Source organism: Heliangelus exortis, chromosome 2, assembly GCF_036169615.1.
Source record: "Heliangelus exortis chromosome 2, bHelExo1.hap1, whole genome shotgun sequence".
Lineage (NCBI taxonomy): Eukaryota > Metazoa > Chordata > Aves > Apodiformes > Trochilidae > Heliangelus > Heliangelus exortis.
The window spans coordinates 50,258,554-50,274,335 of NC_092423.1; the positions used below are offsets into that span (position 1 = coordinate 50,258,554).

Here is a 15,782-nt window from a genome sequence, read left to right on the forward strand (position 1 = left end):
GAATTGGAAACATATGGAAGGAAGGAGCACAACTATTCCCTTTTGTTACATTAGATGCAGGGATGGCTTTCCAGATGACAAGCACTTATGAGCTGAAAACAGCCTGTGTCAAAGGAACAACAGTGGTTTGAGAGAATCACCAACCTAAAACGTAAAATTAAAAAAATAATAATCTGGCTTCAGAAACTGGCAAGGGATGGTTTAATTGCTGTATACTCAGGTATCAAAGTCTTGGAAATCTTTCACTATTTAAAGTATCAAATATCAGTTTCCAAATTCACATTTGTTTGTAGGTACAAAACCTTTTATTGTTGTGAATGTGTTGTACTCTTTTTAAGACTGCTGTGCTGGTTTTGGCAGGAACAGAGTTAATTTTCTTCATAGTAGCTGGTATAGGGCTGTGTTTTGGGTTTGTGCTGGAAATAGAGTGGATAATGCAGAGATGTTTTAGTTACTGCTGAGCTGTGCTTACACAGAGTCAAGGAGTTTTTTGCTTCTTACTTAACCCATCAATGAGGAGGCTGGAGGTGCACAAGAAGTTGTGAGGGGACACAGCTGACCCCAACTGATCTCTTTAGATATCCCACACCATATGATGGTGGAAGCTCAGGGAAGAAGAAGGAGGAGAGGGGGGATGTTCAGAGTGATGACATTTGTCTCTCCAAGCAACCATCAGGTGTGATGGAGCCCTGCTTTCCTGGAGATGGCTAAACACCAGCTGTGTGCCAACAGGAAGTGGGAAATTATTTCCTTGTTTTATTTTGCTTGTGCACATGGCATTAACTTTACTTATTAATTTACTTATCTCAACCCAAAAAGTGAGTTTTCTTTCACTCTTCTGGTTCTCTCCCCATTCTGTGTGGAGGGAATGAGTAAGCAGCTCTGTGGTGTTTAGCTGCTGGCTGGCATTAAGCCACCACAAGTGCAAATGAAATGCATACAAGATCTTACAGAACTGATACTAAAGAACAAGAATCACAACAGATTTTCCCTTACTCTCAGTTGTACTTGGGTAGTGCATTATGGTATCTTGCAAAATCTCCTTGCATTCATATTTGTCAGATTTAAGTCTTGACATGGCATGGCATAAAACAACCCTGAGACAAAAGATCTAAAAGAGATTTAAACTTTCCAGTAAGTGGTTAAACTTGAACTTTGAATTACATTTTTGTGATAACTGAGAAATGTGTAAAGCCTTTTCTGCTTTAATTACACTGGATGAACTCAAATGAAAAGTGCCTTTATGGAACAGAAAGTAAACACGTAAAAACTGTCAGCTTCCTTGAAATTGTTTGCTTTTCCATTTTAGGAGCTGAGCAGCAAACTAAGTTTGCACTCACAGGCTCCCTTATCAATTATTTTCTTCTTGCTTTTGATCTAGTATTTTTGATAGAACTAGATCAAGTACAGTTTACAGGCCATTGTTTTCACTAGACAGACCATAAGGACAAATACCAGACTGCAAATGTCTGTTGAGAAAACATTTCTAACAGTGACACAAAGCAACACAAGCAGTAACATTTGAGCTGCTTGCTCAAGCCCCATGTAGCATATTATTTCCAGTGAAAGTTATTGTGAGATGCTCAAATGCAAGCAAATGCAAGTAAGCACCTCCAGAAGAAGTAACACCACTTTGAACCTCATCAGCTTGAGGAAATTAATCTGAACCTTCTACTTTCTGGGCAAATGTTAATCTAAAAGGTTATTACACTAAAAATAATTTTAAAAACCCGTATTCCATAACTTCTTGTACTGCCAAAATTTTCTTGAAAATGGATGCATTCTCCCTGTTTCTTTATGAGACCAGCCCTAATAAATGCATTGCTTGCTGTCTGATAATGCCCATCAGAATCCTCAGAGAGACAGAAATACCTGGAGTTCAGTTACGCATCAGAGCAAGCTCACAATTCAGCAGCTTATCAATGTACTGTGCACAGAAAAAGTCACAGGCAGCCAGGAACAGTCATCATGTAAAAAAAAAAAAAAGGGTGAAATTTTATATGTTTTATGTGTGTGTGTGTGTATACACATTCATATATACATTTTGTGCATATATACACATTTATAAATACATATATATATATATATGCAAATTAAAAGAGGAAAACATAGGTTTAGGTGTCAGCTAAGATAGTGTTCATAATCTTAGCTTAGGTACCTAAACACTTGAGTACTCTGATCTTGCCCCATACAGGTTAGATCAACAATTCTTCAGGGTAAAAAAAACCCAAGAGTTACTGATACATATTATTTACTATCCACAGAGGGGTTGCAGATTGCCATTATGTAGGACTGCAAATATGTATGTAAAGAAAAGTGGAAAGTGTGTATATACGAGCACTCTTCTCAGATGTTCCCTCACACTTTCCACCTGCCTAGGAACAGTCACTTGCCAGAAACTGTACTTACAGAGTTTGAAGTGCCCTACTGTCGACTTGGATAACCAAAATTATTAACCACTTCTGAAAAACAGGTGTCTGTGAGTTACCAGATGTCATGAACAACGTGTTTACCTTTGTAAAAATAGCCAATGGCATACCATACTGGTCCTCTTCTAATCCAGATACCAGTCCTGGAACAAGCACCGCGTGTCCTGTATTCGCTTGGGGCTGCACAGTGATTGGAAGGCTTTCTGAGCTCATGCCTTCACTTGGAAGATTACCAGCCTGTTCTGATGCTGTATTTTCATGTTCACCTTCTTTCAGATTCAAGTCCTCCAAAACACTAGGATCTAAGGTCTCCCAGTCACTTTCAGAGGAGGCTGGAGAAGCCCGAGAAGGAACTTTCAAGCGCTGCACCGTACCATTGGAGGACTGAGCTCCGTTGCAAGTCTTCTCTAACTGGGAGAAAGGCACTTTTGCTTCCAGTGTGTGGTTTCCTGCTGTCTTCCTGCCTCCTTCTCCCATTCTTAAGTTTGTATTTGAAGTATCAGCAGCAGACACAGAGTCATCTAACCGTGGTGTGTTTTCCTGCAAGCCGGAATCCTCCGATATGCTCTTTCTTGGTTTATACTGTGAGCAGTCAGTAAGACCATGTTCAATCATACCTGGAAAGTGATAGCTTGCATAAATATCAGCAAGTCAAGTATAAGTAACTTTTGTTAATAAAAATTAACAAAGCTGTCTTGTATACAATGTATATAAAACACATTTTAGAACACTACCAGAGGGGGAGAGGGAGAAGGGTGTTAAAAAAACCAATATCCATATTTTATCTCCAAAAGAATCTTCCATAATTGTTTTTGCTTTGAGAAGACTGGTTAGAAGCTACAAATTAGCAAGATTAGGGGTTTTGGTTTTGTTTGGGGTTTTTGTTCTGTTTGGTTGTATTTTAGAAGAGCACAGGCAGAAGTACAAGAGAGGTTTTTAAATTTTGTTTTTTAAGAAATTTCACAGAAGTATGTGACATATTCAAGGTCCTATCTATGTTCCCCACCGGCAATACAGAAGATCCAGTGGCTCCAATAAAGCATAAGAAATAACTCAGAGTGCAAGTAGTAAGTATTAGGAAATGTGTACATAAGTACATGGACATGCATACAAGTCACCCACTTTTCAGGCAACATACCAACAGAACTGTATTATCACATAAACTGTTTTCCAAACGAAACAGTACACCCAGTCCCAGTTATCACCAGAAACCATATAAAAAGAAATCCAGATTTCTCATCTTACCAGGAAAGAGTGACAGAACAGTCATCAGAGCTCCCACCAGTCTATTTACTGGAGAAATATAAAACAGCACCTGGTGACAGAAGAGAGAAGGGTGGGGAAGGGGAACAATGGAGGAAAGAATGAGAAAAATAAAACACATCTAATGACAAAGAACACATGGAAAATACTCAAGGCATTGCTTTTTTTTTACTTTAGAAATTCTGCTTATCAAAAAAAGCTCTCCCAACAATTAAGTATGTAAATCCATCTATTGTATCCTTATATATTGAAAAGAAGATATGTTATGTATACCTTTATGTAGCATATACTTGTCAGTCATTCAAATTGTTCTGTCACTCACTCAGATTTTTTTCCCAAATTGATCCAGTTCCTGAATGACTGACAGAAAATAGTTGTTCCTGGCATGCCACATAAATTCTAGTTCATTTGTAGTACATCAAAATCTGTTATAAATCAAAGAGCCCAAATCATTTCCCTTCCAGGATTCTGACAGAAACATATGCAAAAAACAGTCTAAGAAAATACATTAAAGGTATGCAGATAAATTAAAAGCAGAAAAACATGTAGCATATATTTATTACAGGTATCTTCCTATGATCAAAAAAATATTTTTTTGAAAGGGAAGACATGACTGATACTAATTTTGGTAAAGCACTTATGGCATAACATGGGAAAATAGAATCCCCTTAATTAAATCAGAGAGACTGGGATTAGTAAATTAGTTAGGAATTCAAAAGGGAGGTGGGTTAAAGACTAACAGTGAAAGAGGAGACAAGACAGACTGAATAATACTACTGGAGTTCCTCCAAGACAGGCCTGAGGGGGGAGGAAATAAAAAGCAAAACAACCTAAAACAAAGCACAAAACCCCCCATGAAAGTCAACTTGTTAAACAGTGCCATTTTTACATCCTCAAGCAGCATAATACTAGTAAAAAACACATGAGCATAACAAGGAATCAACAATGCAAAGGAACACAGAACGATCTAACTGCTTGATTTTGCAGGCCAGCTTACTACATATATGATGAAATAAAAAATGCGAGTTTGCAGAGTTAGACTTAATAGAAGATTTCTGCTGTCAGCTAGGAAGCCACTTTAGCAATGACTGATGGATAATAACTCATGTTCCACTACTACTTGCAGGTCTAAAAGCCAGTGATTTGATGGAACCAAGAGAAAGACCTGTGCAGTCCTAACACACCAAATGATGCTTACCGGTACCTCAACTAGAAATAGACTACTTACATGATCTTGTACAATTTTCCTTTTTTCTCTGTTCAAGAGAAATAAGTGAATTCAAATTGCAACAGCCACAAGAAAAGGATGATGAGAAGAACAAGCAGCCTATCTGAGGAAAGAATTTGGGCTGACTCCAATGGGAACAAAAGTCTAATTGCTTTTAAGATGCTGCTCTATAATGCATGTATGAAAGAGTCATGATAGAATAGGAATGAACTACAACAGAAACCCTGTGATAGCCCTGGAGGTTTAGATTCTCAGATAACATGCATTCCTAGCCAAATTTATTTTTAAGCCTACAGAAATAATTCAAGCTATAATGTACCACCTCGTTTTCAAGAAATCTATTCCAAGCTAGGTTTTTGTCTGGGCATACTGTTTACTTAAGCTCACTGTTTACTATTACTGTCCCATCCAGTCCCTCTGCCATCTTTCTGTCTATATGGATGCACACTTCCTTACTCCTGCCAACCTCATTATATGGCCTCCAACATTTACATCAGCAAACTGGGTGGTCCTGGCCTCAGAAAGTCAAATGATCACCCATCTGGAAGCAGTCTTCCAGCCTAACAACAGCTGGGAGGTGAAAAAAAATTCCTTTAGCCTGTGGAAATTGCTGAGGATTGAAGAAAGCAGTCTCTGTGGCATTCAGATGTTTTTCAGCTCAAAGAATATTGGCATTACTAATGGCTTCTTGCATATTATATTTAAGGCCTTTGAACATACAGATTCCCACAGTTATTCCAAAACCTTAACAACTGCAAGAAAACAGGCAGTGTCAGAAAGCCAAAACTCTTCCTTTTGAAATTGAAAGTGTTCTCTTCCTGCTTGAATATGGGGAAAAACAAAAACAGAGCAACCTGCAGGTTTATTCAATAAGCATCAAGTTATTTGCAAAACAGTTTCATATGACTGAGTCATATGAACATGCTCGGGAAACCCTTGTTCCCCTCCCTGTGCATTTATGTCTTGTGGATTGAGCAGCTTCAGAAAAGAATTGTAGCTCAGTCAAGTATGTAGTTTATATCTGACCAAATGTTGTACCGTCCTGGTGAAATGCTATCACAAGTTTTTAAACAGATGATTAGAGATATTTTACAAAATCCTATCTGGAAAATATTCCTTTCACTTACGTTTAAAACAATAAAGCATTACAGATTTTCACCATGTACTAAGTAATTTTTTGGGTAAAAGCTTTCATATCAAATAATGATTACACACATTTCCATATGTTTATATTCTATATGTTTACTCCTACTATGTCATAATCATGTTTTCTGAGGTCCACCTTTTGCATAGCCTGTAATACAGCAGTCTTTAGCATATAGCTTCTGAATGCAGAAACTTCATTTATTTTCATCAATAAATACTTAGAACTGTCAAGGTACATCTCACTTAGAGAATTAAGTGGCAAGTGCAAAAGATTTGGAGAAGCTGCTACTTCTATTTTTAAAAACAAAAGACAACTAGGGTTTGGATATAGACCTAAAAATCCCAAAAAACAAGACCACACAAACCACAACTGTTTTGCTATCTTATAGATTAAGTCCTCCTGACTTTCCTGCTGCAGCTAATGGGAAACGCAAATACTCCTCAGTACCCTGAGGAAACTGTGTTGTAACACAGCAGGCTCAATGAAGAAAAGGTGGAATTTGGGAAACTGAAACAAAAATTTAGAAAAGCAAGATAAACAAAAATTGCTGCGTAAGTGTTTCTGAGAGCTGATACATAGTCATTTTAGTGGAGGATCTTGTTCCAGGCTATTAATATATACAGGTAAGAACAACAAAATTTATTGATTCCACATCTGTTGTACATTTGTATATTCCACTTAAACTGCTATGATAGCATCACTTCAGAGGCAGTAAGACAGCCCAAAGAAAACAGTGAAACTAGAATTCTACAGTTTTTAACAATTTATGAGTTTAGCCTGACCTAACAGATACAGCTCTTTATACCATCACCTGCAGGAGTCCACACAATTCAGGTTTGAATGATGCTTGTAGCATTCTTTTCATGTGATGTGCCTACATAAAGCCTGAACCAAAAGTTCTGCTTACTGAGAAATTTTACTTACTGTAAAGCTGCACACTCCTTTGCCCAGTGATTTGTTCACACAGGTACTTATTTGCATTATGGATTTGTATTCCTGTCTTGTATAGTGTTCAGCTTCTCCACTCATGTTTAATCACATTTTAGTTATTCTAGCTGGGACAGCTTTTAACAAGAAGTGTAGACACAACAAAAGTGGAGGCAAGTTTATACATCAATATACACCAGTTACTCTTGGCATAATTTTCCATTATATATACAAATGCAATGTTGTTAATACAACTTCAGATACTTTTCTTTGTTTTATTTTGGTTTTCACTGGTATATTCTAAATAGCTTCATATAGAAAAAAATTAATGATGTAATTTCTTTTTCAATTACCTGCCTCAGCCTACAACACGTTACCTTTTTCTCTAGAAGAATCAATTTAAAAAGAATCAAGACCTGAAAAAAAAACACAAAGGGAAAACATGGTGTGTGAACCGGTGCCATTTATCAAGAATACCATGCAAGCAGAATCTTATATTCAAGATTTCATGTTAATCACTGCAGAACTGTCACACAATCAAATACATTTGACTAGTAAAAACAGTGTTCCAATACCTTTCTCCATCTACGCACTCATTTTAAAATAATGTTTGAGATGCACACAGAAAAACCTGCACAAGCAAGAATTTTTTATTTTGGATCATGCAGAATTTATCAGAAACAACGTGTTGTGTAATTCCACAATTACACATTACACTGGATAAAAGTTTCTCCACAGAGGTACAGAAAGTAATTCAGCAAAATACCAATAACAGCATTCACCTCACCTAACTCTAGGCATATAGATGAGAAGTGGCTGTCCAGACTCTCTGCACTCAAATAAAAACCCAGGTGCTTCTGGGGAAGACATTTGGAGTGAAACAAAAATGAGTTCTACCCCAAAAATCTACTGAGCAGGTGCAAATATACTGTGAAATGCAAATTCTTTTATTTGTTTCCTTGATGCCTCCCAGATAATAAGAGATTCTAAATGCTATTTATACCTTAGCTACAGGACACAAACTCAATTTCAATAGTCATTAGGAAAAAGGAGAGGTGCAAGTCCCCTCAGGTTCCTATGATGGTAGTTGCAGCAAAAGTTACATGATACTTGGAAAAATGCTCCAAGTTGCATTTGAATGGACTTAAGAAATATTGTTCCATAAAATTCATCTGATGAGAAGCAGGAAATAAAAACAAGATCATAACTGAGATACCACTTGCACCTTGGGACAGGACTAAAGAAGTATCTCCCAAACATAAGCATCTCAAGGGAATCCAGCAGACAGACAGAATTTCTCAGCTGAGAACTCATTTCACTAAAGTTATGTAGACAAAATGGGAAGGGAAATTTGGAGGCTGTAACCACAAGTATTTAGGAAACAGTCTTTTTAATCCTAGTTCAGGTGCAACTAGACAGGTTTCATTTTCTTGTTTTGTTTTTTTTTTTTTTAATTCCTCAAAAAGCATTTTATTCCACAAAATAACAACTGTACTTTACATATGTAGCTGAGAACACCTACCTTGTGTCTAAAATGGAGAACAAGATCCCGAGGAGACAGACCTGAGATACCAAAAAGAGAAAAATCATTACAGTTTAGTAGCTATTAGAGATATTAATTTCCTTCTTGACACTGTTTTTAGGGGGAGAGGGACAGCCACTATGCATTCTAAGTGAACCTGGTTATTTCAAGAGCAGAAATTCTTTCTTTTGAGCAGGAGCAAGAGTTAAACCTACAATGGAGACAATCATGTGAGTAGCGATGCTCTCAGTTACTCTTGTTGGCTGACAGATGGCAATATGGAAACACTGAAATAAATAATACACTGTGATTTCAGAAAGCACAAGCAAGAGTCTAAATCAAATGGGAGATACATCAAATAACAGGTAGATATAAGCTTGAGCACCCCACATCAGTGAATTCCATTTAAAAATTAAGAAAGTAATGTTTCCCAAAAGCGGCCAAGAAGTTGCTTGTCAGAGTCTTAGGTGAAGAGGGAACATGGCTTTCAACATATAACTAACTCCTATTATGAAAGCAACACCACATGTGACAGTTACTTAAACTGAGTAATAAAAAGACCTCCATTACAGAATACTGTGCAGGCACACAGACCTCTGGTGCTTATTCTGATAATGCACATGAACAAATTAGCTCAGGAATGCTCAGGAAGGGAATGCTCCGATTAATCTACCATGTCTGCTGCTTGAACAAAAAGATTCACTTACCAAGATAAACTTGTGACCCTTCTAGCAAAGTACTGCCCAAGGAACTATTCATATGATCATACAGCTCCTGTAAAAGTTTGAACAAAGGGGGGGGGGAACCAGAAGCTGTTAATGGCACATGGCCACACAAAAAAACCCACAGAATAAACAAAATGCACTTACTCAAGTACTTCAATGTCTTATTCTAGAAAGTAAAACTTTACTAATGGAGTCAACAGAGATACAGGCTGAAAGTCATGTTCATTCTTGTATTTCATTAAAAAACAGAAAGCTGACCCTTTACCAGATTAGGGTAATTCCTTTAGTTCACATTAAGTTAGGACAAAAACTGAGCATCTGAATGACCTATGCAAATGCAATATTTGAGCAGTAATTAAAAACCATTAAAGGTTGTAGCCATACACTGAAAGTTTTCTTCTGTGTGGCTATTACTTAAAAGTTACCTTTAGAATTGAAATTTGGGAGAAGTCTTTTTCTTCAAAATACGCGTGGGTAATGAGTTGCAGCTTTGCCTGAAGTAGCCCATACAAAGGCTTGGAAGAAAAGCAAAGATAAAAGAAAGTCAAGAAAAGTTATTTAGTCCCGTATTTTGACCTTCAAGCTTCTCCTATTCTTATCTCACAATACAGGCACATTGTTATACACAAAGTCCATGGAGAGTCACTGACTCGCAGCGTTTTTCTCCTGCACTCACTTTAAATGATGATAATTCTATTTTCTTTCTATTTGCACACACCAGAACATCACTGAATATCGTTCTGGAAAAGTCCTTTCCTGCTTCAACACTGCTTATGCAGCTCCAGTAACAGTTCTGTCTTCAGCTTTAAGCACAGAAAGAATTTCTTTTCCCTGCCTGGTGACCAATAGCTTTTTCTAAATAGACAGAAATACAAGATGCTGCTTCAAAACATCCGTATGCTGTATCCATGACTATCTTAAAACCTCTTTTACAACTGCCAATAGCCACTGTCTCCAGTTATTATAATGGCAAATCCTCTCAATCCTACTACAGGAAATAAAGTCAGTAGCACTTAAGAATAATCAAAAGTGCAACTAGATATCCTCCTGGTCCCTGACAACAGGCAGATACTTTTACAATTACCCTTACAAGGAGATACCAGCTCAAGGCAGCTCATTAAAATGCCAAAGCCTTATGTTTCAATTTTACTTCAGTCTTTTGCTGCTTTCTGCAATGATTTAAAAGGAAGATGTTTGGAGCCAAAAGTTCCAAATAAGATTATGGAAAACAATTTTAATATGCTATTTGATAGTGCTTGGGGAGTAAAACATTCTTACCAGTTGACAGAGAACACAGACACTTTTCTGCACTGTTTCTCGGGTGATGTCTGCTTGCCGTACTTTTAATGCCTAAGGAATAGAAGGGTTACAGTATTTTTACCCACATACTGTTAAAAAAATATTTTTTTCACAGGTCTAGTTGCCACATACCGCTCTTCCATTTAAACAAAATCCTAAAATGCTTAAACTGCCTAAAATGCCTTCAGTGGCAGAATATCCAAATTATGCAACAATGTGTCCCTACTTAGTAAAAACTGTCATAACACTCACTGATAGGTCAGCCTTGTGTTCTCACCTCACTGGGCACAACAAAGATTCAAATACAGATAGGCAGAGGACTCTTTAAGGGCCACCGGCATGAGAAAAAGACAATAGCCCTGAAAAAACAATGTCTTTTTAACTCAGGGTAATGTAAATGAAGAGAAGCCACAACACATCACTCATTCTTCTCTGACACTATCTGTGAAAACAAACCAGGCTGAGAAGTCTTTACCTAGAAATTGTTTGCTTTATATTCAAGGATTTTGTCTGAGCAATCCATAAAGTGAAGGAGTTATCATATGCAGAATCAACTACATCCTCAGCCAGACTAAATGCTCCCAGCACTTAGCAGCAGACACAGAAAGGGTGGGAGCAGAACTACAGCCAAGTGATTCACTTAACTACAAAACAGCAAATGTGCAGACTGCAGCCCACACATCAGAAGGGACAGACTGAAAGAGTGCCAGAGCTGTCATACAAAACACATTGGTTTATGTTCTGCTTGTTCCAAAGAGTTCATTTTAAACAACTACTTATCTTCTTAATCGGTTACTAAACAACATAAACTGGAAACAAGAGCACAATAAAGCCAAGTTATTGCATAGTTAAATGGAACAAGACTCTAAATCATAGAGCACAGTACAGACTGTACTGTAGATGGAAAGATGAGTGAGCTTAAATCAACCTGGATTTAGTGTAAAAGAAATGAAATTTAAATCTGCATGTGTAACATTTCTCTTACAACATAAACAGGAACCTGAAATACAATCAAGTTATGATTAACACTAAGCCAGAGTACATAATTTACATTTTCTGAATACAAGACTCATTTAAAACTCAGACTCACATGGTATTCCAGATTCTTGGCATTTCACTAGAAAAGGGAGTAATTTTTAAAGAAATTTTAATAACTTCTCAATTGTAAGTCCATAGTCATACTACTATTACTACTTTTGACAATATGTGCAGGTTCTAATAGATCAAGGACATAATTTCCTCACTGTGTCAGGTGCACACTGCAGCTCTAACCAGTTTTTCAGCTTTAATGCCAAAAGTTCACTATCAGTAGGCAACTACAATGATCAGGAAGATTCTGGTCTATTCTGCAAGTGTATTTTTGGCAAAGACAGTAGGTGAAGAGAAACATCTCTATCCTTGTACTGTCAGATCCCAGGAAATATGCTAAAATTCTTCATGGTCACACACTGGAAAAATTCAAACTTTTTCCACCCTTCTACCTTCCTGGAAACACGACTTGGACATCAGCTTCATATTGCTACTTGCTGCTGATGCTTGGATTAGCTCTCAAGACCCAGACTGTATTTTTCAATTCCGTTGAACATTTTAAAAGATCACAATATGCCTGCTGACACAAGGGAAAGAAATAGTTCTCAAGTTCTGTATCTACCTACCATGCACATTTTCATAGATTTTTAAAAATGTAAGCTGATCATGCAATTTTACTGTTGGTGAAACGTAAAACACTGAATTTCAAGGTCATTAATGCATCAAGCCTATTATTTCACTGATATAATTCACAACTCAGAAAGTTACCTTTGCTTCAATTTGCCTATAGCAAGAGACGCCATATACTGTGGTTCGATCCCCACATCTTGGTGGCAAATGGAAGAACACAGTATCTATGAAAAAGAAAAGACTATTTCATAAGTCACAAACAAGAATTCAGCATTTTTATTTTCACCATCATTTATTTATAAAAATTTTAATGCTTAAGATACTAGAACACTTATTTCCTGTGGCTTTAAAAGAAAGAAAAAGTCATCTATAAAGCCATAGCTGCACTCAAATTAGCTTCCAAACTGCAAGATGCATTGCAGGAGAAGTTCCAGCTCTGCTAACGTGGATATTCTGAAAACAAACTCATGTTAACCTGACCAAGCTCCTATAAGCCCACTGACAGGGCCTCAGTAGCAGCTACTGATAGCAGAGAAGCACCACCGAAACTCATAGGTCTGCTGCTTTTCAAATTCCGTACAGAGGAATAAAGGCAAAGCACTGTGAGGCAAGGTTTGCAGTTGGAGTATGATACCACTAAGCAGGTGAATTCAGAGAAGACAGAGAAGAAAAAAACACCCAGGAAGACCTACAGTTGAAAGATTAGAGTAGCAATTAAATTGCCAAAGGAGATACCCATACACCAGCACCACTATACTGACAAAGAGGTTTTGTGAGCCCCAGTCTGACACCAAAAAAATGACTATCTCTGTGCAAGTGTGACATGAAAAGAAAAAACTCTCTATAAAAGATGACAAGAGAAAGGTTTTTATGGCTTGAGATATACACATACACACTTGCTAATACTGCAAAAGAGTTGCTAAATACTAAATAAAGGAGGACATAATGACTGCCTCTCAGAACATGAGCAAAATCTGTTTCTAAACCGACTTTGTTTGTTTGCTTCATAGTTACAAAATGAACAGAAGAAAAAAATCCCAACAGAAACAGGGGCTGTTACAACAACACTCACTCCCTGGAACAAATTTGATTATACTATGGAGATCACTTCGGGTTTTAGAAAGCCTTTGAGACTATTTCCTGTACCAAGTCATCCTCTTTGCAGAAATGCAACTATCAGAAAGCATAACTTTAAAACTGAAAAACCAGGTATCTAATAGTTACAGTAAATATAACTATTCTCTGAAACATATTTGCCTATTTAAAGTTCATGTGTATTCTTGCCTATAAAACACAAGGATACGTATTTTATTACCAAAAAATACACACTGATAACATTTTAGTGCAGCAATAAAAATGCTCAAAGTTGAGCATTAACTTGAATGGTACTGAGCCAAGTGAGAACAGGTAAGTGCAGATGCATATTATTTTCCTAGTTTTGAGTGTAGCCTGCTTCTCCTTATGTTTATTTTCCTAGTTTTGAGTGTAGCCTGCTTCTCCTTATGTATTTAACAATGCAGAAACTGAACAAAAATTATTACCTAGAGCACAATCATTGAGACTCTTATTGCTGCTAGGAAGAGGATTACTTTGATACAACTTCCTCTGCTTCCAAGTGAGGTCTCTGGAAGCTGGAGAATAGGAAGCTAAGTACCTCAAGTTAAAAAAGAAATTCTTATGAAAAGTAGTACTAAAGATTTTCTGAGATTTTCCTGTTTTAAGCAACTTCCTTGTTCACTGCTCTGCAGAAAAAAACTGAACATGCATATAAATGTTGCAGTGATTAACTGAACTGTTGTCAAATAGACAAAGAAATAAATGCAATACTAAAGAAAAACAACAAAAAATAAGTGAACCTGCTGCGAACTGTGTGTCAAATTATCATTTCCTCTGCTGAAAAACACACTAAGGCTCCTGTTCTTTCCCTTTACAATTGTTGGTTTTCAATATATGCCATTCTACAGCCACTGAATGACTTGTATGTCATTCTAAGAACCCCTAAATTAGTGGAGAAAAAAAAACATAAATCACAATGACTACATAGATTACACAGCTGAGTTTTAGAATTTCACTTTTCCCTGACCTTAAAACTGGATTAGGTTTTACTCAATAGTTTATTCCCCCTACAAAGAACCTCTGAGAAAGCTGGTAGCCTTGCTTTGGGTTAGGACTATACACCTTAAACTCTTACTGACATATGATTTCTTGATGTAGAAGGTACACCTTCACAATCTACTTTCACTTTAAATTCTGAAGCAACATATAATTGCCAATGTATTTTGCAGCTTAAAAAAAAAAAACAAGTACAGGAAGCATAATAGTGAAATGAGTCATTGATCAACAGTTCAGATATCAAGATTTCTCTTTTAGTTGCTGCAACACATACTAACACACACATATTGTAACATGTATTATAACACACACAATTTCCTCTTCTGTTTCTTACCTTCCTGATAGTTGTGAGCACCATCTGGTAAGGCAAGAAATGGCAAGTATTTCCATTCCTCTGGTAAACTGTGGCTGTCATGTCCTTCTCCAGGCTTTAGGGAAGGATAGGAAAATTCAACCTAAACAAGGAAACAAAACCAGTGGAGGCAAAGAGAGAATACATTACTGTTACCAAACAAGCAAGGCTCTGTGATTCTGCCTAGCACCTTTTTTTTTACCAACAGTATGAAACAAAGTTTTTCTTCCTTCTAGCAGTACTTGTTTCTTCCTCCAAAGCACCCACAGACTGACTGACTCAGGTGTGGTCTAACCCCACAGGCCCTGGGCTGATTTGGCTTCCGTAGTGCTCCTATTCAGCCTGGTATCTTTTTCTCAAGAGAAACATGGAACAGATCTTCAAGCAGAACACATCACCCAGCAGCTGAATACCTTCTCCCCTGCATCCAGCAGCACATTGCTGCACCTTCAATGTCACCAGGGTAAACTGCTGGAGCACACACATCCTGGAACTAGATTTGGCTTCTCAGCCCCTCAAGTGCTCATGACTAGGGAACAGTAACATATGCAAGCCTCTATTTTACCCTGCAAGATGTTGAATAATCTCAGAAACTGTACTAACAGTAAAATACTGCTTTTAAATATTGTTATGTCCTCAACTATAATGTGTTCTACAAATTGGCCTAAAGTACCTCCATTTCCTTCCCCCAAGAGATCTTGCTTGTTGTTTTCACCTTTCATTTATTTGCCGTTTCTCTCTTTTTCCTAGAAACAGAAAACCTCTCTATTCCCTGTATTATGCTACATGTCTACCACAGATCCCCCTAATCAGCATCTTCACAGTGTTATCCCCATCTTCTTTTCCTATGGAGGTCCCTCTGGGTTTCCAGCTACTATAACAAACTCTTTCTTCCAGCCTTGTTTGTCATCTTAGATTACTAAACAACATCTAAGCACAACTTTATCAGAAAAAGAAACTACTTAATGATGCTGCAGCTTTTCTTGAAAGATATTTAATGATAAACTAGTGAGCTGTACAACTTATACATGGAAATCTTCCATGTATGTATAAATAAAAAATAAAAAACATGACAGGGCAAGCATACAGAAATTCTTCACATGTGACAGATGATACAAT

At 37.2% G+C, this 15,782-nt stretch overlaps 1 protein-coding gene across 3 annotated transcripts in view; it reads right to left on the reverse strand.

Annotated features, from left to right (window-relative positions):
- Window positions 1-15,782, reverse strand: part of AVL9 (AVL9 cell migration associated) — a 41,390-nt gene that overhangs the window by 11,659 nt on the left and 13,949 nt on the right. For 2 of the 3 annotated variants that reach the window (XR_011724309.1, XM_071736087.1), the window contains exons 2-10: window positions 14,646-14,766; window positions 12,338-12,423; window positions 10,520-10,591; window positions 9,667-9,756; window positions 9,224-9,290; window positions 8,517-8,557; window positions 7,348-7,410; window positions 3,675-3,744; window positions 2,514-3,046 (exon numbers count right to left, since the gene is read on the reverse strand). Coding sequence is in view for 2 of the 3 variants with exons in the window: in XM_071736087.1 (XP_071592188.1) it covers window positions 2,514-3,046; window positions 3,675-3,744; window positions 7,348-7,410; window positions 8,517-8,557; window positions 9,224-9,290; window positions 9,667-9,756; window positions 10,520-10,591; window positions 12,338-12,423; window positions 14,646-14,766 (1,143 nt within the window). In the remaining variant the exon portion in view is untranslated. The remainder of the gene's footprint in view (window positions 1-2,513; window positions 3,047-3,674; window positions 3,745-7,347; window positions 7,411-8,516; window positions 8,558-9,223; window positions 9,291-9,666; window positions 9,757-10,519; window positions 10,592-12,337; window positions 12,424-14,645; window positions 14,767-15,782) is intronic. The other variant, XM_071736088.1, reaches the window with a different exon arrangement.